This window comes from Sitophilus oryzae, unplaced genomic scaffold (assembly GCF_002938485.1).
Source record: "Sitophilus oryzae breed Bouriz unplaced genomic scaffold, Soryzae_2.0 scaffold_85_pilon_pilon, whole genome shotgun sequence".
Lineage (NCBI taxonomy): Eukaryota > Metazoa > Arthropoda > Insecta > Coleoptera > Curculionidae > Sitophilus > Sitophilus oryzae.
In genome coordinates this window covers 3,493,162-3,515,739 of record NW_022147483.1, presented here as the reverse complement: position 1 = coordinate 3,515,739, position 22,578 = coordinate 3,493,162, and the positions used below count along the sequence as shown (strand labels likewise).

Here is a 22,578-nt window from a genome sequence, read left to right as displayed (position 1 = left end):
TACAAGCAGAATGTCCTTCCCCTCCTCTCCATGCCAGCTCATGTGAAACTATGTGAAAAAATTTACGCTGCAACCCATCTGGAGTATTTTCATCCCACATTTCAATAATTTTTTTGTATTCGTCACTGGTTAAGGCTGAAGCACTCACTTTTCTTTTTGCTGAATCTCTCTGTAGTATTTTGCGCTTAGCATCGCGTGCAGCTCTGGCGGTCACAAATTCCACATCAGAAAACGGATTAAATTTTATTTTATATTTTTCGTAATAAATTTCTTGCAACTGCTTAGCAGTAGAGTTCCACATCACTTTGACCACACTTTCCTTATAATCTTCAAAATTTTTCTTTTTCATATTAAATGCGTAGTCCTCCAGTATAGTAGCCAGCTGTACTACACTCATACACTCATGAATATTATACGACTTTTCATCACAAAATTCAACAAACTGTTTCCATACACTTGATTTTGATTTTCGGGTGTTATCTGGTTTTATATTTTCAATTTCTTCTTTAATGACTTGTTGGTTTACTTTTCCAAATCGCGACATTTCGCTATACACTTCTTACTCTACGTACAGACGTTTTAAAACTAGTAATAGCTTAATGACAGAATCGCAAACAAAAATGACAAAACACATAATATGTCAAAAACATCAATACCTTGGCCAACTTAACAAATTGAAATTATTTTAAAATGTCATGTTGGATTAATATTTTTTTTTTTTCAAATTTAGGTGTGAAATTTTCTTACCGAATACCACGCAAGCTTAAATTATTCCTGGAAATTTTCTTTCGGGCACGAATATTTTAGGAAAATTATCCCTCGTCTTCGACTCGGGATAATTTTCAAAATATTCGTGCCCTCAAAAAAATTTCCGAAATTAATTTAAGCTCTTGTGATATTATAAGTGAAAATTTCAAAATTTTTACTAAAATTTTGAGAACCACTGGATCTTTTCCGGATTTTCTTTATTGTAAATTTAATCTAATACCCATGTTGCCATATATCAACAAATTATGTTTTTTAACTAAAAACTAAAAAAAAATTTTAAAAACATTTCGAATTTTCACAAAAATTTTTTCGCGAAAAAAATCTCATAGGCGTTTTTCTGGGGTTGAACTATGCTACCAGTTAAAATACTCGCACTTATTTCTGGGACACCCTGTATATATTACGTACAGGGTGATTGGCTTATAACAGGAAAAGGAAAACTGCAAATACAAATTTCGAATACAGGAGACAGGATTTGAATGGCAATGTGTAAGGTATATTTTTTCGTATTTAGACATTTTTCAACTTTTTTCAAAATGGTGGAAATGACGTCAAAAAAAAAATATTTTTTTCACAAAGTCATAATTTTTTTTCATATTCCGAAAGAACATATTTTTTAAACAACTTTCATTAAAAAAGTTCTTTTTCTATCTTTATCTGTTTACAAGCTATGAGACTCTAAAGATGAAATTTTTAAATAAATCTAAACTTACCCCTTCAGCCAAATTCATTGCAATATTCAGACGTTCTCATAAAAATCAATTTACCAAAAAAAAATGCTAATGACAAAATATTATTTGGTTTAATCAGCTTAAAACGCTCATTTGTTACCTGGCCGACTTAATTCTTATCATGGGGTGAGTTGACAATTATTTAAAAACTAGCGTGTACCCGCGACTTCATTCGCGTCGAATTAATCATTTGTAATAGTGATGATAAAGCAAAGCAAGAATTTCCATTAACATACAAACTGGATATCATTTTCTCACATTTATGTCAGCATGAGAAAAAACAATATGGCGATATTATTATATAACTTGGTAATATTTGAGGGGTAGTTTCATCTCGTTGGAATTTGACTTTCGAAAAATCCGTTAGGCAAAAATAAGCTTTTTACGTCAAGCAGTTTAAGCAGAATCGTGGTTAATCAATTGCCCAACTTTTTGGAACACGCTATATGATTTTTTAAAAAATTTCAAAATATGTAAAAAAACAAATAAATTATGCTTGTCCAAGCGTTTTCCCGAAAGACTAACCGTTTTTTAAATAACAAATATTGTAATATTTGAGAGGCGTTTTCACCCTCTTGGAATTTGAGATTCGAGAAAGCCCTCCTTATCGAACCTCTACACCCCACAGTCAATCCGTTTACCAAAAATCAGCTTTAAACGTCAAGCAGTTTAAGCAGAATCGTGATTACTCAATGGTCATATTTTATGAAACACCCTGTATAAATTTATAAAAAATCTTAAAATATTTATGTAAAACAACAAAATAGAATATACGTGTTTAAGAGTTTTTCCGAAAAACTCACCGGTTTTTAAATAAAAACTATTTTAATATTTGAGGGATAGTTTCACCCCCTTAGAATTCGAGTTTCTAAAAATCCCTTCTTATCGAACCTCTACACCCTAAAGTCAATCTGTTTTCCAAAAATCAGCTTTTACGTCAATCGCTTTATTGGGATTAATCAATAACCATATTTTTTTCGAAACACCCTGTATACATTTGACAGTTTTCAAACAGTTTTCAATTTAAGTTGGAACAGAAAACAAATGATTTACTAACCGTCAGTAAATCCGGTTGGAACGCTTTTCAACTTCTGCGCAAACTCCTTACTGTAAGAAACCGTTTCTTACGCGGGTTGGAACGAACCTCATGCGGACCCAAGTTATCCCTGCTAATTTCCTAATATTATCGTCCCATCTCAGGTTTGGTCTTCTTCTAGGTCTTTTAATTCTTCGTGTGTACCATGCTGTCATTTTTGTAGTCCATTTGTTGTCCGTTTTTCTTGCCAGGTGTTCTGCCCATTGCCATTTGAGGGATTTGACTCTGTGGATGACGTCTATTACCTTGGTCTTTTGTTGTATCCACTCTATTCTTCTACGGTCTCTCTTGGTTATTCCCAGCATATTTCGTTCCATTGAGTATTGTGCGACCTGCAGTTTCCTTATGATGTCCGTTTTAAGCGTCCAGGTTTCGCATGCATAGGTTGTAACTCAATGACTAATAGTACACATTGTTGGTCGAATGTTTTCTTCTTTAGATAGAGTGGCATTTTAGATTTGAATGATGGTATCTTCCATAAGTACTCCATGCTAACCTAATTCTTCTGTTGATCTCTGGTAGTAGAGATCCCGAGCTGTGGATTAGTTGTTCCAAAAATATATTCTTCTACTATTTCCAGTGTTGTCTTATTAGAATGTATTTTCTTTCCACTAGTTCGTTGTACAGGGTAATTATTCAAACTTCCCGCCCTTGGCTTATAACAGGAAAAGGAAAACTGCAAATACAAATTTCGAAGACAGGATTTAAATGGCAGTGTGTTAGTTATATTTTTTCGTATTTAAATATTTTTCAACTTTTTTCAAAATGGTGGAAATGATGTCAAAAAAAATATTTTTTTTCATAGTCATCATTTTTTTTCTCATATTCTGATGAAAGGATATATTTTTTTAAACCACTTTCATTAAGAACGTTTTTCTCTATCTTTATTTGGTTACAAGTTATGAGACTCTTAAAATCTATACTAATATACAGGGTTGTTCACCACATACGACACGGAGTATTGTAGCTAAACGATGAGATTTTTACAAATTATAACTGTCAACGGTTTGCAAAATTTTCTCCTATCATTTATCCGACGCATGCGTATTACCATTATAACCTATAACCACGTCATAACCAATAAAATAATAGCAAATTTGATTATACTCGTATCTCGTATCTGTTTGAATAATTTAAACGGGCTGTTCAACTAATTAAAGACTTGTAAACAGATATCATAATTAAATCGCAATGAGTGACGAAGAGTATAGTAGTGAGATTAGTGACGTGTCGTCCATGGAAAGTAGTGATGAGGAGGATTTAGAATTACTACTAGAAGAGCACAGAATTAATAATCAAAATTATTGAGGTAAAATCGACATTTTTGCACATAAATTTATCTAATATCTTATTGTGTTAATATTGTCAGAGGAAAATGTGCCTCAAGATTCCAATTAATTTCCAATTCCAATTTAATAGCCAAGTTGGTCAATATGGCAATATTCCTGCTTTGCATCAAGTAAAATATAAAATAATCATTTGCTGAAATTGGTATTTTCTTTAAAGATGTAACTTAATTTCAGGTTCTCATCTATTGTGGTATACGGGACACCAGACTACAAGTTTTCGAGATGTTGCCGATAGATTTAATGTGAAAATTAGTTCAATAAATAGGATTATTTAATCGAGTTTCTATGTTTTTAAGTAATTTGAATTTGTCACCGGAAATATTAAAATGTGTCAGGTGTTCCAACCGTAGTTTCAAATTGGTTAGAAAACAATTTATTTTACAGACATGCGCATTGGACAAGATTTGCAAATTGTTTCAAATCTGTTTATGATTCATGGTTGGAACGAACCTATGGTTGAATAAGCTGAAAATTATGATGATATTGATATATATTACAGACGATGACGTATACAGAGCAATTAAGATGAAAAATTTGACTGTAAAATCCTCCATACTGAAGAAAATCCATCAAATCTGACAACACTGGCGTGCAGAAGCGCTGATATAATATCTTCGTCTTGATCATATAAATTTAATAAAAACACAACACAAGTTTGAAAAAAAACAAATAAAACTCCTAAAATATTATGGTATTTCAATTTATTGGAAATATTAAAAATACCGTATCAGAATAAATATTTTTGACTAACAAATAACCATTTATATGCTATTTTCCGATCATTCTTTCGTGTACGTTTATTAAAAAAATTCCAATCCAATGAAACCATGTTTTTTCAATTAAAATACTAATAAACATTGAACGTTGGAAAACTGTAAACAAATTAATTAAAAAAATGGAAAAAAGTATTTTTTATTAAACCTTTTTCGACAACAACGATAATATTTTATTGCCTCAAATTTTCAATAAAATGCACAATCAAGGAAATGATAAATATTTATTTATCGTCAAATAAATATAAGCCAATCTCTTTTTATTTTACTTCATTTTGAATTGTGATTGTCCTCAGGGGTGATTACATTGAAATGGTCAACAATTTTATTGACTCATCAGCGATAAATATCTGAAGTGATTATATTAAAGAAATTAAGCAAGCAGTTGTTTAAAGGGAAAATTATAATTATACTTAGTGAAAAGGATGTCTAGGGAAGCTGAACAAATTAGGCAAAGAAAATAAAGTCCTCCTAGTCTGGATGCCAGCCCACCAAGGGATAGAAGGCAATGAAAAAGCAAATGATCTATTTAGAAAAGGAGCGAACACTCCACTCACAGAACACACTAAAGAAGAACGCTAACTCCCATGCATTTTTTAGTTTCAAAACGGTTTCAAATTGGTAAAGAAATCTGTAATCTGTATATTCAAGTGGCGCCATCTAGCCACCCAGGAAAGTAACAAAGGTGGCGGCAAATTTAAATAGATGCAATTTATTTTTAAGCAAAACGTATTGACTTGTTCGCCAGTTAGAGCGAATCAGATTTCTACAAAATAAAGTGTAGTCATCTGATTGGTCCCAATAAGGAATTTTTTGCACCAACCAAACCAATACCTACAAATCTAATTTACTTGAATCCATTACCTACGTGCCGACATAACCTAGAATCGATCCTGAATCCTGCCTCCTGTCGGTATGATGAACGAGCTTTCTGCTGAAATAGAGCAGGCAAAAGTTCATCGCCGCACGTATCGAAGCTATAAATTAACCCATCCCTGCCGCTCTATCGATAAAATATCATCATTAGTCCCCCCAGTAATCGCCGGCCTTGCCCCCCAACCACTTCTCACCTCGACGGAACGTGCACGGAGGGTTGCAGAATCCATATATCACTTTTTATTATGATATAGAAGTATTTAAGAATTTTTCGGTAAAGATACGGTCCAAAGACTCTCTGATTTATAGTGGTATTTATGATTATTGATTGCTGAGACTGTAAATTTGTAGTTTATTTATCTACTAGCGTGTACCAGCGACTTCGTTGACGTCGAATTAATCATTTGTAATGGTGATGATAAAGCAAAGCAAGAATTTCCATTAACATACAAACTGGATAAAACTTTTTCACATTTATGTCAGCATGAGAAAAAACAATATGGCGATATTATTATATAACTTGGTAATATTTGAGGGATAGTTTCATCTCGTTGGAATTTGACTTTCGAAAAATCCGTTTGCCAAAAATAAGCTTTTTACGCCAAGCAGTTTAAGCAGAATCGTGGTTAATCAATTACCCAACTTTTTTGAACACCCTGTATGATTTTTTTAAAAATTTCAAAGTATGTAAAAAACAAAATAAATTATGCATGCCCAAGCGTTTTCCCGAAAGAATAACCGTTTTTTAAATAACAAATAATGTAGTATTGAGGGGCGTTTTCACCCTCTTGGAATTTGAGATTCGAGAAACTCCTCATTATCGAACCTCTACACCCCACAGTCACAATCCGTTTACCAAAAATCAGCTTTAAACGTCAAGCAGTTTAAGCAGAATCGTGATTACTCAAAGGTCATATTTTATGAAACACCCTGTATAAATTTTAAAAAAATCTTAAAATATGTAAAACAACAAAATAAAATATACGTGTTTAAGCGTTTTTTTCGGAAACTTGACCGTTTTTTAAATAAAAAATATTGTAATATTTGAGGGGTGGTTTCACCCCTTGGAACTGGAATATCGAAAAATCCCTTCTTATCGAACCTCTACACACTAGAATCGACCTGTATGCCAAAATTGAGCTTCTTACGTTGAGTGGTTTGAGCAGGATCGTGATTAATCAGTGACTCAGTCACTTAAGGATTTTATATATTGGTATAGATTTAAAGAAAAAACTAAATCGTGATAGTCAGGCATTTCAAAAACGCCTTCCTTCCACGACCAGCTGAAAATTTCGCAAACCACAGACAGTTATTTTAAAAGTGTCTTCTAAAATAACTGCAGCTGCGTTTGTATTGATTAGGTGGGTCGTTAAACCGAGTTTATTTATAACTCTGCGAGCGGTAAACATCGTATACTCTAGTTAAGTCAAATAATGTCAAACCTCGTGAGAGATTAATGATCGCCCGTGCCAGTCCACCTTTTCCAGTCAGAAAAGAAAGAAAATGAAGAAAAATTCTGCTAAAACATTCCTTTTTTTTTTAATTAATATTTCCATACTGGTAATTTCAACACGATTCTACAGGGTGGTCCGGATTGTATTCTGGAAACTTCGGCATTCGGCAGCGTATTCTGCAGATAAAAATAAGTAAAAAAGTTCGTATAAATAAAAAAATAATCTAAAGTGCTTAGTTTCGTAGATACAGGGTGTAGAAGTTTCATTTTTATTTCGATTTTTTCCAAATAATTTCTGAAGTAATGGATGAAAATTGGTTTCTGGGAGTTTTTTGACATGAGAAATTTGATTTTGATGTCAATACGACTCGTATTTGTAGAGGGCGCCACCTACATGTGTTTAAACTCTTTTGAAGAGTAATAGCATTTCGTCCGTACCTGTATAAAACTACTGAGTGAAAAAATACGTATTCCCGTAATTGTTTATGTAAAAAATGTCTCTTGGGAAAAATCCCTACGAGCAACCGTTGTTGTCGAGATATTTAGAATGGAAATAGTCAGTACATGTCATTATTGACTGTAATCTTTCAATTTTGAAAATTCGAAATTTCTTTTTTTTAATTTTTGGGAATCTTTTTTTAGTTTTTAGTTAAAAAACATAATTTCTTGATAACATGGCGACATAGGTATTAGATTAAATTTACAAGAAAAAAATCCAGAAGAGATCCAGTGGTTCTCAAAATTTTAGCAAAAATTCATTTTTTAGAAATAACTCCGTTATTCTGGACTTATTTGAAAAACAATAAAGAGAGAATATGTTTCTTTTATCGAGATCTACCACCCCTTAAAATACTTGCACTTATTTCTGAGAAATCCTGTATAAAAATATCGATGCTAAGAAATATCGATATCGACATTTTAAAATATCGATACGTTTATACATCCCTAACAGCAATTTAATCTCCGACTGTTTTGACAGACTGTACAACTAGTTTTGATTCATGGCGAACGTTATCAGTGTTTCCAACCACGAAAAATCAACATTTAACGAGCGAGTTTCCCCGTTTCTTCAACTTCCGGTAGAAAATATGGTTTGGATTGGACATAGAGGGCGCTTTTCCAAAATAAACAATCGTTCCGCTGATAAATCTCGGCCGACATTGTGAAGAAAATATACATGTTTGAAATTACTCGATGGTTTTTATATCGGTTTTCTTATATATCGATACACTTTCTACATCCCTCAAGTAGATTTTTATCTCTGTCTGAATGTATTAATTTATAAACTCTGTGTGTTTTGATTTAAAGCGAAAACTATATTAAAAAATCGATATCGATATTTTAAAATATCGATATCTTTATACATCCCTAATAACAATTTAATTTCTGATTGTTTTTAAAGACCCTTGTTTTAAATGACGATATTCTTCTATAGTGGTGTTTCAATATATCGATATAGAAATTTTCTATATCTCTAAATCAGATTTAATCATATACTTAGGTACTGTTTGACCAGCGGATCTGAAGCTACGGAAGGAATGCGAGAAAAAAAAAATCGATATTGCCACGTTTATCTATAAAATTGCAAAATTGCCAGACATGAACTATAAATTTAATATATTTTTATTATATATCATGTGTTTAGCATATATTCTGACGTATATTACTAAGGAATTTTAACGTAGTTCATATTGTTCGATATGTTTTATTTAATAACTTATTTCTTTCATTCTGTATAATTTGCTTATTATGAAAGTTGAAGATTTTTCAACGATATCATTGGCAAACCGGCATCGCCGCGCATGGCCGCTTATTCATTGAACATGATTGGCGAGAGTACGTCACAGGATTTGTTACCACGCGGTTGCCATGGCTTTTACGCCTTTTCTATTCGCTATCTTTATCCCCAACATCACGGTCTCTTCTATCTCTGTCTGAATGTATTAATTTATAAACTCTGTGTGTTTTGATTTAAAGCGAAAACTATATTAAAAAATCGATATCGATATTTTAAAATATCGATATCTTTATACATCCCTAATAACAATTTAATTTCTGATTGTTTTTAAAGACTCTTGTTTTAAATGACGATATTCTTCTATAGTGGTGTTTCAATATATCGATATACAAATTTTCTATATCTCTAAATCAGATTTAATCATATACTTAGGTACATATTTGTTTGAAAGCGAAACTTATATAAAAATATCGATACTAAAAAATATCGATATCGATATTTTAAAATATCGATACGTTTATACATCCCTAACAGCAATTTAACCTCCGACTGTTTTGACAGACTGTACAACTAGTTTTGATTCATGGCGAACGTTATCAGTGTTTCCAACCGCGGAAAATCAGCATTTAACGAGCGAGTTTCCCCGTTTCTGGCCAACTTCCGGTAGAAAATATGGCGCGGGCGGAACAGGAACGACACAGAGGGCGCTTTTCCAAAATAAACAATCGTTCCGCTGATAAATCCCGGCCGACATTGTGAAAGGGCCAAATCGCGACAATAAATCTGAAAATATATGTCTAGACGATCGATACACGCTCTGCGTTGCGGTGAATTTTTCCAGGGAATAGAGGAAAATCGACTTTTTTTAGATGCAACAATGACTACGGTTATCTATGGCCACAGGGGAATAAGCTGTTGAGCCAAAAATATTGTTTTTTCTGATGGAATTTCATTATTTTCAATTTTTTGAAAAGAATTTTTTTCAAAAGTGTTTTTACCACTGGAAGAGAATCTACTGGGTGCGTCTGAAAAGTGGCTCACCCCTATAACTTCTTTATTTTTTCGGATAAAAACGAAATTTGGTATGTTAGTATATATGGCATAAATTATGATTGATTGACGTATTCAATTGTTTTTGGTCGCTTCCTGTTTCAACGGCAATGACTACAACTTTTGATTTGAAAATATGTGACTAATAGATCTACTTACGATTTTTAGCGCCCCTTTCACTTCGGATCAGCACTTCATGGTCATCTTCCTCCCATACCTCGCCTTCTGCGATAGCCAGAGCCAGTAAGACTGCTAGTGTTGATAGAAGAAGCCACTTCATCTAAAAAAGAAGGGAACATATTATAGGCTGATTTGTAAATTATAATATGTAATACTAGCGTGTACCAGCGACTTTGTTCACGTCGAATTAATCATTTGTAATGGTGATGATAAAGCAAAGCAAAATTTCCATTAACATATAAACTGGATAAAATGTTCTCACATTTATGTCAGCATGAGAAAAACAATATGGCGATATTATTATATAACTTGGTAATATTTGAGGGATAGTTTCATCTCGTTGGAATTTGACTTTCGAAAAATCCGTTTGCCAAAATTAAGCTTTTACGTCAAGCAGTTTAAGCAGAATCGTGGTTAATCAATTACCCAACTTTTTGGAACACCCTGTGTGATTTTTAAAAAATTTCAAAATATGTATCAAATCCAAATAAATTATGCTTGTCCAAGCGTTTTCCCGAAAGACTAACTGTTTTTTAAATAACAAATATTGTAATATTTGAGGGGAGTTTTCACCCTCTTGGAATTTGAGATTCGAGAAACCCCTCCTTATCGAATCTCTACACCCCACAGTCAATCCGTTTGCCAAAAATCAGCTTTAAACGTCAAGAAGTTTAAGCAGAATCGTAATTACTCAATGGTCATATTTTATGAAACACCCTGTATAAATTTTTAAAAATCTTAAAATATGGAAAACAACAAATTAAAATATACGTGAGGGATAGTTTCACCCCTTAGAATTCGAGTTTCGAAAAATTTTCCTTCTTATCGAACCTCTACACCTTAAAGTCAATCTGTTTTCCAAAAATCAGCTTTTTACGTCAAGCGCTTTAAGCAGGATCGTGATTAATCAATGATCAGATTTTTCGAAACACCCTGCATACATTTTTAAAAATCTTAAAATATGTAAAAAACAAATTAAAATATAAGTGTTTAAGCGTTTTTTCGGAAACTTGACTGTTTTTAAATAAAAAATATTGTAATATTTAAGGAGTGGTTTCACCCCTTAGAACTGGAATTTCGAAAAATCCCTTCTTATCGAACATCTACACCCTATAATCAACCTGTATGACAAAATTGAGCTTCTTACGTTGAGTGGTTTGAGCAGGATCGTGATTAATCAGTATGTCAGTCACTTAGGGATTTTATATATTAGTATAGATAATAAACGTGTAATCATTATGATTAATTTTAGCGGTTTTGGCCAAGTTTTCGAAAAAAATTCGCCTAATTACGACGTTTCTTATAAAAAAATAAAAAACGCACTAATCAGTTAAAAGGACTCATCATAAAAAGTCACTTTATCTGATCAATTCATCAGAGAGTCAACCGGCTTCCCCTAATTAAAAACCTATCGGCCGCCGGAACACGAGTTTCCCCTATATTTTTTAATTAACGAGCTAACGTGGGTGCGGCTTAGGGGAGGTGGGGTAAGGGACCGAAGGGGATGATTTCGATTATTTTAATTAGAGAGAGAGAGAGAAGAGAGAGAGAGAGAGAGAGAGAGAGAGAGAGGAGAGAGAGAGAGAGAGAGAGAGAGAGAGAGAGAGAGAGAGAGAGAGAGGTGTATTGATTTATAGAGCGCGTCAACAGCGAGGGTTTTTCGTTATGTTGATGCTGTCTAAGAATTCTATAACTTTATTAATCGTCGGAAAAATTATAAACACTTTTATAGCATCTCTAATGTTTAGACCCTCGTTAAATTCCTTATTTTTATCTTCCTAGCGCCCTTAGGAACTTCCAATGTAACGCATGAAAGAGTCTCTGCAAACTTGCTCCAACATTTTACGCTTGGAAGGGTCTTCTGTTTAGCATTATCTCTGAGAATGAAGGGGAAAATCTCCCAGATACCACTAGCTTCCCCTTTTCCTTCGTGAATTTACCAACTAAACTAATTTGGCAAAATGCATTATGTGTCAGGAACATGAGCAATGCAGAGTTTTTAGAAATTCTAGGCCTTATTGAAGATGGCATAGAAATATTTGTTAAAATATTGGTGTATGATTTGTTTTTCAATTTCAAAACTGTTATTTTTTTCTTCTACACACAAGGTTTTACAAAGGTTTTATTTAAGACGTTTTGACTGAACTGTCGAAACCTTACAAAATATTCAACAAAATAACGTCGATGTTAAATTTATTTTCATAGGCGACTGGATTAAACAGGGTGGTCCGAACTGTATTCCGAAAACTTCGGCAGCATATTCTGCAGATAAAAAAGTAAAAATGTTCGTATAAATGTATGTCCTAAAATGCTTGGTTTCGAAGATACAGGGTGAAGAAGTTATTTTGGAAGTAAAGTTAATATTTGGGTGAAAATTGGTGTTTTTTTAACAATCTCACCCTTAAATTTTATATGGAACTGATTATTGATTATTAAACATATATGTATATTGATCCATCAATAACTTACCGAATATCAGTGTAAGAAGTTCTTTGAAGTGTTTAAATCTTTCTTTCTCTGATCCATTTAGATTTTTATTATCTCCAAATTAAAAAAAATTATATTGCAGAGCTAACTCAGCTAACCTCTTTATCATTATACGAGAATATTTGGAGTTTTCATTCATTGGAGTCAAAATTTGGTAAATTGGATATCGAGTAAGGGAAGAGTCGCTGCTATAATATTAATAATACTCTTAGGAAGGTGTAACAAGGTAATTAAAAACTTGAACTTACCTTAAAATCTCTTTTAAACTACACACAAACAGAACATTTATATAGAGCTTCCGAATGATTAAACGATAATTGCTTCTAAACACATACCACTCCTAGAAACGAGAAAGGAGAGAGGACACATAAGATACACTTGGTCGGTGTATCTACGCTGAGGCTATCCGCGCGTGCGCACACCTTCATTTCATGCTAGAATGTAGACACAACAGTACACTATTACAAAGTGTCTATATAGATATTTACATTATGTGTATATGTCACATTTTTACAAGGTGTGTACTATAAGCACAACTATGATACGAAGTATCACACATCACACATACATATGACTTATACATTGTATGTCTCATATACCGACGTCAGATTTCATCATTTTAATAATTATTTGTTACGTTACAAAAAACTCTTTAGAATCCTGTGTGCATACGGAATACAACTAGTAAACACTGTATCACACAATTCTATCAATATAAACCTGCGTGTATCTCATATGTATATGTTAGAACTAGATGAACACTTAGGTTCACTTTAACATATTTTGTTTTTCATGTGTCTCCCTTGTAGAAACGTAATTTCATTTGGACTTGCTGTATGGGAAGGAAGAATATCCAGATATGGCATAAAGACTCTCCACCGGTGTGGTACGAAAGGCACCCAAAGATAATCGTAGCCCCTGGTGAAGTATTGTATCCAAGGGTTCTTACTAGCATTAGATCTGTAAGAGGATAATACTTCATACGGTCCGGCAATAGTGCGTCGAGAATCTGTAGCTCCTAGAAGAAAAAAAAAATACATCCTCGTACATACTTAAGTTTTTTATTCTGGAAACTACAGATGTCCGGCGCACTATTGCCGGATCCTGTATAGAGTACAGGGTATCACCAATTTGAGAACCTCATCATTGGGATAAACCAAGCATCTTTTCAAATAAATACAGGAAAAATTATAAACACTTTTACTATATACCTTCAAAAATGTTATTAGACATAAAACTGCACAACTTTGCAATTATTTTACCTTCTTCGTATCTCTTATTGTTTCCGATATCCCAATGGTCGCCCTCGAATTAGAGTCACCCTGTACTTAACTTTATTGACCGCTCATAGCATCTGTAAATTTATATAAAACCCTTTTATAACATCTCTAATGTTTAGACCCTCGTTAAATTCCTTATTTTTATCTTCCTAGCGCCCTTAGGAACTTCCAATGTAACGCATGAAAGAGTCTCTGCAAACTTGCTCCAACATTTTACGCTTGGAAGGGTCTTCTGTTTAGCATTATCTCTGAGAATGAAGGGGAAAATCTCCCAGATACCACTAGCTTCCCTTTTCCTTCGTGAATTTACCAACTAAACTAATTTGGCAAAATGCATTATGTGTCAGGAACATGAGCAACGCAGAGTTTTTAGAAATTCTAGGCCTTATTGAAGATGGCATAGAAATGTTTGTTAAAATATTGGTGTATGATTTGTTTTTAAATTTCAAAACTGTTATTTTTTCTTCTACACACAAGGTTTTACAAAGGTTTTATTTAAGACGTTTTGACTGAACTGTCGAAACCTTACAAAATATTCAACAAAATAACGTCGATGTTAAATTTATTTTCATAGGCGACTGGATTAAACAGGGTGGTCCGAACTGTATTCCGAAAACTTCGGCAGCATATTCTACAGATAAAAAAGTAAAAATGTTCGTATAAATGTATGTCCTAAAATGCTTGGTTTCGAAGATACAGGGTGAAGAAGTTATTTTGGAAGTAAAGTTAATATTTGGGTGAAAATTGGTGTTTTTTGACATGAGAAATTTAATTTTGATGTCAATATGACTCCTACTTGTAGAGGACGCCCCTCCTACATATTTTTTAACTGGGTTGAAGAGTAATAACTTTTCGTTCGTACCTGTATAAAACTACTGCATACAACTATACATTTACGTTTTTTACGTAAAAAAGGTCTTTGGTAAAAATCGCTATGAGTAATAATTCTCGAGATATTTGGAATCGAAATTATCAATATCTGTCGTCACTGACATAAATTAAACATAACTAAATAGTTATCAGACTGAAATCTTAAATTTGAAATGTTTTATCAACATTTTTTCAAAGAAAAATTTATGATTAATTTAAAAAAATAAAAAATTCCTAAATTTATCGTTTCAGTCAAATAACTATCTACTCAACATAATATACTCTGTTTTTTTTCTCAGGTAAGATTTCGACAGACGATGACAGAAGAAAAGCAGAATGGTCCCATACCAATCTATTTATTTTATTAAAAAAAGTTTCTAATAATTTTTAAGTTATCTATGGATGGGTTTAAATATAAATCCGTCATGCGTCGTGTCTTGTTGTTTTTAACCAGTTTTATTGGTTTATTTAAAAAATGACAGATCGTATTTCATTTTTATTGGTTTGACGGAACGATGAATGACAAACGGACACCGATGCGTATGAACTCGCCTTTAGATTTTTGTCATTTTTGACGCTTGTCAAAGTCTTGCCAAATTAACTTTTGTTTAATACCTTACGCAATACCCTGCGTTTTGGAAGATGATGCATTTTGATTCGTATTATTACGTGTGTTTTGTGTCTTTTGAAGTCAAGTGGAGGAAAAATCGAGTAAAAATTAACTGTAGACCCAGAGCACAGTTTATGGTTAATACTCGCTGCCCATGCAGAAAGTCTTATACACCAATGAAGTTGCCATCGATAAAGTTTGTATACCATTTCGTCGTAGATAAGTGCATCTCGTATATGGTAGAAGGATCAAACTAAACACATACTAAAAACTGGAGTAGCTGTAAAATATCGACATCACACGAGAGGTAAATAATGGATTTTAGTACTGCAGAAAAATAATGTCAAAAGGTACTGGTTTAAAAAATTAAGATTAAAGTTAATTAATCAACCTTTAAGGTATAAAATTTGGTAGGTGTTATTATTATTAAAATAGTTTGCTTTAGTTACCTATGTTGTTTTATTTATTCCTGTGGAATATTACAAATTTGTATTTGTACATAAGTTATATTGATAAATATAATCATAAATGCGGGTAGTTTCATAAAGCTTGAAAGTAAATAATAGTTCTTTTTTATATTTTTTTGGTATGTAGTGTCTTGTTCTTGTTTGTTTTGTATTAACACATACCGTTTTTATTAAATAAAATAACCACAAAATAACTCGATTACATTTTTTCAGTTTTATACAGTTTTTTCACAATATTTTGAAGTAATCACTTGTCATCTTGTCAATCAAATTTTCAATCTAATATAATCAATTAAATATATCCTGCTATGCGTTCCAGTTGTACCAACTTATTTCTTTGTAAAATAAAATAAACTACTTTGAAATTAAAATGACAGATACATCTATCACTGTCAAGGATCTTCTCGTTGGACAGACTTTATATCTATGTTTATTTTTTGTCAATATTTTCATGTATTGGCTATTTCCATTCTAAATATCTTGAGAAGGGTTGGTCGTAGCGATTTTTACCAAGAGACATTTTTTACGTAAAAAATCACGGAAATGTATACTTCTTCACCCAGTAGTTTTATGCAGGTACGGACGAAAAGTTATTACTCTTCAAAACAGTTAAAACATATGTAGGTGGTGCCCCCTACAAACAGGAGTCATAATGACATTAAAATCAAAATTCTCATGTCAAAAAATTCCCAGACACCAATTGTCATTTAAATACTGACGTTACTTAAGAAATTATTTGGAAAAAATGGAAATAAAAATGAATCTTCTACACCCTGTATCTCCGAAACTAAGCATTTTAGGACATACATTCATGCGAACTTTTTTACTCATTTTTACCTCCAGAATATACTGCCGAAATTTCCGGAATACAGTTCGGACCACCCTGTATATTCATTTAACTTTACAGGGCATTTGTGTCCTGTAGCTGATTGTTTTTTCTTATTTTCGATTGTGTAGAGGTCGCCATATCTGCTCTAACCTATTGTACGAAAGATCAAGAGCAGTTTATTTATAAACGGTCTATTGTCGGCCAGTGTTGCCAAGTTCTTTAGAAAATTAGAAGATATATTTTAAGCAATAAAATTGTGTAGGACAGACTTAAAAATATGAAAAAACAAAAAAGTTATAACCACTTTTTATTTAGCCACTATTGAAAAACACCCAGTATATTTAGTTAATAAAATAAATTTTGATTTGTTTTATATTACCCAAAAAAAATCTCTTTAAAAATAATAAAAAATACTGGATAACTTCGAACGAAGATCTCTGGCTTCTCCAAGTTTATACTTAAACCCAAAGTTTTTACTGTGCATGGTGTAGTTCGTTTTTCATCCTATTTTCAGCCGTCAGAAAATCGCGTAAATATCAATTTTCCACCTGAAAATAGCGTTTTTCGCAGAAACTTTCCAGTCAGGAGTCAAAAAAAAACTCCGGAAACTGTTTTAGAAAAAGTGATAGGTCTGCCCTCAGCAAGCTTAAACATAAATCAAGGAAAACTCGCGATGTATATTAATTTTCACGTAGGGAAATACAGGAAAAATGTCTTGGTTTTTCCTATTAGATTAGAATAATATATTATACTTTATGAGATATTGGCCTACCCAGTGAGACCTTTCCAGATCAATAAAATTGTACCTAATATATTCTAGAACTTAAGAAAGAAGCACCATCTACGAAATTAAAGCATAGCCATATTCTACAAATTATTTTAATAACTATAATTCTAAAACCAAAAATAAAATTACTATTAGTAAATTGAATTAAAACTAGATGATCTTATCTGACCTATTGAAGGTGATTGTCGACAGCATATAGGTCACCAATCAGGAAGAGTGCCACGAACGTCAAAGATAAAGCCAAAGCACGAAAACATTTGAAAGTTGTGTCTGAGAATTTTGGCGCCAATTTATATCTATTTGAAAAATTCATTCGTCGACCTTTTAACTGCTTCAAATCGATAGAAACTGAATTTATCCGCTTTAAATTGTTGTAATTTGAAATAATATTTAGATATTAGTCTAAGATTAAGTACAGTAAAGCTAAAATGTATAAAACAATAGTAACCAATGAATACAGAACAACAAACAAAAAATGCAATATACAAAATACCATGTGAATGTGATAAATTTTACATTGGTGAAACATCTAGATCTTAAATGTTAGAATTAAAGAACATAAAGATTATTTAAGAAAGGGAGATTTTCACAAATCTAAGATTTGTCAGCAGTCATAGGACACAGGGCACAGAATAAATTTTAATAACGCCAAAATTATAATGAAAGAAGCGATAACCTCTAAAAGAAAAATAAAAGAGGCTTTGTTAATACAATCTAACAAAAATAAATGTATTGCTCATGCATCTGTAGATGTTAGTAATGTATGGCAATCGTTTCTTTGATTTCAAAGAACATAACATAAATTAACATAACATACGTAAAAATTAAAAATAATCATACAGAAAGTTTGTAGCTTTTTGGTTTTACCTTATTAAGTAATTGTTATCAGGTAGTAATTGTTAATTTTGAAGTTTAACTTCATTATTTAATTTCTTCATCATAAATTCTTCATAATTCATAATAACTTCATCATAATAAAAATCATAATTTTTCCTGCGAAAATCAGGCTTTTTTCACTGAAAAGGTATTTTTTGATTTATCAGCAGTCATTGTCAAGTTGACAATATACAGGGTGTTTTCGAATTAGTCTAAAAAAATTATGGTGTGATTCCTCATGTGTTATTAAAACAATTTTTATATAACCATTGGGTCTAAAGTACTTCCTTTCTGATCTACAGGGTGTTAAAAATTAAAAAAAAAATCGATTTTTTTGCTTAACATAAATGGTACACCACTGCTTTTTTAAAGAAAATATATTTTTTTCTTGACTGGCCATCCTTTTTCAACAAAATTGATCTTTTGCGTTTTTCTTGTTCATCAAACGGTTGTCGAGAAAAAAATAAATATACTTATTAAGAGCCCGCCTTAATTCGTTTTCTAACGATTTTTTAATTTTTAGATTAATTAGGAAACACCCTGTATATGCATAACACAGGCAACCAAATAAACTAGTAACCTCTAAAAATTATTTTTCCTACCACTAGCGACATACCGTGTTTTTAGTGTGTACTAAATTATTTTATCAAAATTTCACCATATAAGTTTCCAGGCAATGGGATCAGGGAAAAGCAGAATGTCCACTGGAGAAGCAGAGAGGGACACAGCCAGGAAGGCCTTTATCCAAGGACCTAATTCTAAAACCACGAAGGAACTGCTTAGCAATAAAGTGCGGATTATAACAGGACTCTTAACAGGACATATGGCTGTCAACTGCTCCCTGAACAAGCTCAACCTGTATCAAGGAAGTCTGTGCTGCAGACTCTTCGATAAAGATCCTGAAACAGCGAAGCAAGGAACTATGCTCCCATCCTATCAAGAACCTGCACAAGTTGGTGCAGGATACAGGAATAGGACAGTTGGTGCAGATGTTACAGTGAAAGTCGAAAATTCAGTTATTGTTAACATTCACTAGGAAATGCTAGCAATTACGCATTGGACCAGTGAATGTGGCATTTTAAAGAGATTTGTCGACTTTTCCTAGTAATTTCTAACTTTCACTAGTGAAAGTAACATTTACTAAATGTTGCCAGTAAAAGTTATTCTATGTACTGGATGAGTGTGGTGAGGAAGAATGTTGGTGGAAGTTAGAATAAATAAAACTTTTAAGAATACTGGATCGCCTCAATATTCAAGCTGATCCATATATCTTAAAATTACAATTTACTTCTTTAGAATATTTATTAAAAATTATAGAAAATAACGACATAACCTTCTAAATATTTAAAGGGGAAAATATAGTAAACATTGTAAAGCATACAAAACAATTAAACATAAGATTACTTATTGTACAAGGTTTTTTTAATAATGTTCTTCATCGTGGACAAAATAAAGTAGGTATGTCCGAATTTTCTTCAACAGGAATTATTCGTTTCTTCAAACATATTAAAACGTTTAATAAATTCATAGTCACTAGGTTGCTTAATTATATTGTTCTCTTACACGCTTAACTTTTGCTATGACTTCGTTATATTGCAAAAATGAAAAACTAGCACTATTACATTCCATTTATATTCTTGCGAGTACCTAGTTTACCTTAATTTTTCACAGAAAATTTCTTCCATAGGGAAAATATCGCACAGCACTTTTTACAACGATAACAAAACAATTATACATAACCACAAAAAATAAAGCGAATTTACGCCAGATGTCTGTCAACGTTGCCAACGTTTAGCCCAATTTAATGTTATCCTTATATTGCCTATTGTTCAACTTATCTTTATATTTCACAACATGTGGCATCCAGGCTAACTGAATCTTTCAAACTCACTGCTATCGTCCAGGGAATGCCCACCATTCACTAATAAAAGTTGGTTTCAAAAATATATGCTGAACTTTTACTGGCGTAGTTTTAGCAAATCAGTGAATGTGAGCTTTTACTAGTAATTGTTAACAATCACTGATTTCCAACTTTTACTGTAAAGGTGGGTATTCACTTGCAACAAAACACTCCGAACGAACCAAGTTTATGTAGTCAGTACGTTGCGCCGAACCGAACCGAACCGAACGCGCCAAACATTTTCCGAAGCTTGTCGGTAAACTGGATTTGGTCAAAAGAATTTGTTCGTTGGCCGGTGTTCAGTGGATACGGCAGTTTTGAACGTTCGTTGTGTTTGGGATGTTTTCAAACTGTACCTAGCTATAGAGTGGAATAGAGAAAAGTGTTTAGAGTTAATTGATGATTTTGAAAGGCGGCCTATTTCATTAAATTAATAGTTAATTATTAAATTAATTAAATTCTTCTTATGCATATAATCTAGGTCACTAAGTAAGGCCATATTATATTGACGGCGCAAAAAGAGGCGTCTTGCCCACATTTTTCGTCCTTTCCTTTTTTTCTCTTTTTTGTTACCCGCTAATGCCTCTATAATCAAAAAAGCACCAGCGGCTATGGTAATATCAGATGCATCCTTATCGACAAACACACTAACACTGATTCACACACTGATTACCGGTGGGAACGCAGCGAACACCGCACACAGGCGGAACCACAAAACACATACACAAGAAGAAGTGCGAGCGCCTTGCTAAATATTGGAAAGTGAAATTGACGTTTAAATTTGACACTGTTGACAAGTCTACTGCTACTAGCGCCCCCAATTTCGCTTGTAGGAACTACGGACTAAATTGTCACGCATGGCGGGAAGTTTAAAAAATAAAAAATTTTATTTCTTCATTTATTTTTAATTATGACATACACAAAAACACAAAAAATACACCATTGTTTAAAAATATGTTTAATATCAATATCAAATATACAACAGAAATTAATTTCACCACAATAAATTAATAAAATTAAAAAAATAATGTTACAAGTAGATCAAGAGACAAAATTAATTATAACAAAACTGAAAAAAATGGCGTCATAGATGGCTTAGAAATAAAAGATATATCATAATTTTGAAAGTAAAATTATATGGGAAATGTCTTCGATCATCATTTTTAAGCCAACTGGACGATTATTTCAAACATACAAGCTGAGTTCGTTCATAGTGCTCTGAGAAATCTAGATAAACAAAGAATAATAAATTAAAAGTATTCCAGGGGAAAAGAGAGGAAAAACCTGTATCGTCTCTGATATCTGTCAGGGTATTGTTGAAAGTGTCATCTTTTTGCTCGAAGTTTTCAGGTCGATCAAAAAGATGACATTTACAACAATACTTTGCTGTAACTTTCACAAATATCAGAGAGAGTACATACAGGTATTGCCTCTCTTTTCCTCTGGGATGCTTTATATCTGTTGTTCTTTGTTTATCTATATTTCTCAGAGCATAATGCCGAACACGACTACAGTATATAATAATTTCAATATCCGAAGTGGAAAGAAAAAAGATCACCTTTCTGTTTTGTACTATGGTCCCTTTCTTCCGATGGCTCATCTCGTTGATATTTAGGAAGGATAAATAGGAAGGAAAATATAAAATTCAATTTGATTTGATGATCCTTTTCTGTCACCTAAAATCAGGAGAACGACAATGAGCATGTTAAGATGAAAAAAAAATTATCAACACTTACCTACACGTTAGTCCGAGGAGTTTTATTAAAAACCTATATATTTGCCTAAATAATTTATGTATTAAATTTGCAAAGCAAAATGCAGCGTGTAAACAAAAGAAATAAAATGGCGACAAGTCAACGTCAACGACCCGACAAGGAGAAAAGTGGAGTTCGAATAACAAATTATGGGTCACCAAAAATTGTTTTTGTCTCCTTTCAACGCACACTTTAGAAAGAAAAAAAGATGAACTGGAATACTGAAAGAACGTCAAGGCTTTATCTGTCACTCTTGTCAATAATTTATCGATAAGGAAGATTCCTAGAAAATCGCTTGTAGTCAAGTTTTCAACCATTGCCAATTCTCCCATAAGAAGTGCATAGATAAATGCAACAAGTTTAGATTGGAAAGCCCGTAAAAATTTTGGGTCGCGAAATTATTTTGGGTCGCGACCGTTATACGCGATCTGGCGCTGCTATAGCGGTCGCTAAGAACAACGGCAAACAAAAACAGAAATAATTTTCTCTTGTCAAAGTCAGAATCTTCAAAAATCATAATAATCTTTCAAAATCCAAACCGCTCTCAAGAAATTCCGAAAAGTGTTTATAGCGTCAATTTTCAAAGTAATAATTGCTATCTTGTGAGCTTAATTCAAGTTTTATTTACTCCAACGGGTGATAATTGCGAAAAAGTTGCATTAAAAACTTAAAAAGCTGTGCTGTGAACTGCAAAAACCATCGTG

The 22,578-nt window shown here is 32.6% G+C and overlaps 1 protein-coding gene across 2 annotated transcripts in view; it reads right to left on the bottom strand.

Moving 5' to 3' along the window:
• Positions 1–22,578, bottom strand: part of LOC115890076 — an 80,513-nt gene that overhangs the window by 43,137 nt on the left and 14,798 nt on the right. For both annotated transcript variants that reach the window (XM_030910203.1, XM_030910202.1), the window contains exon 2: positions 9,994–10,114. In XM_030910203.1, the coding sequence (XP_030766063.1) occupies positions 9,994–10,114 (121 nt within the window). The remainder of the gene's footprint in view (positions 1–9,993; positions 10,115–22,578) is intronic.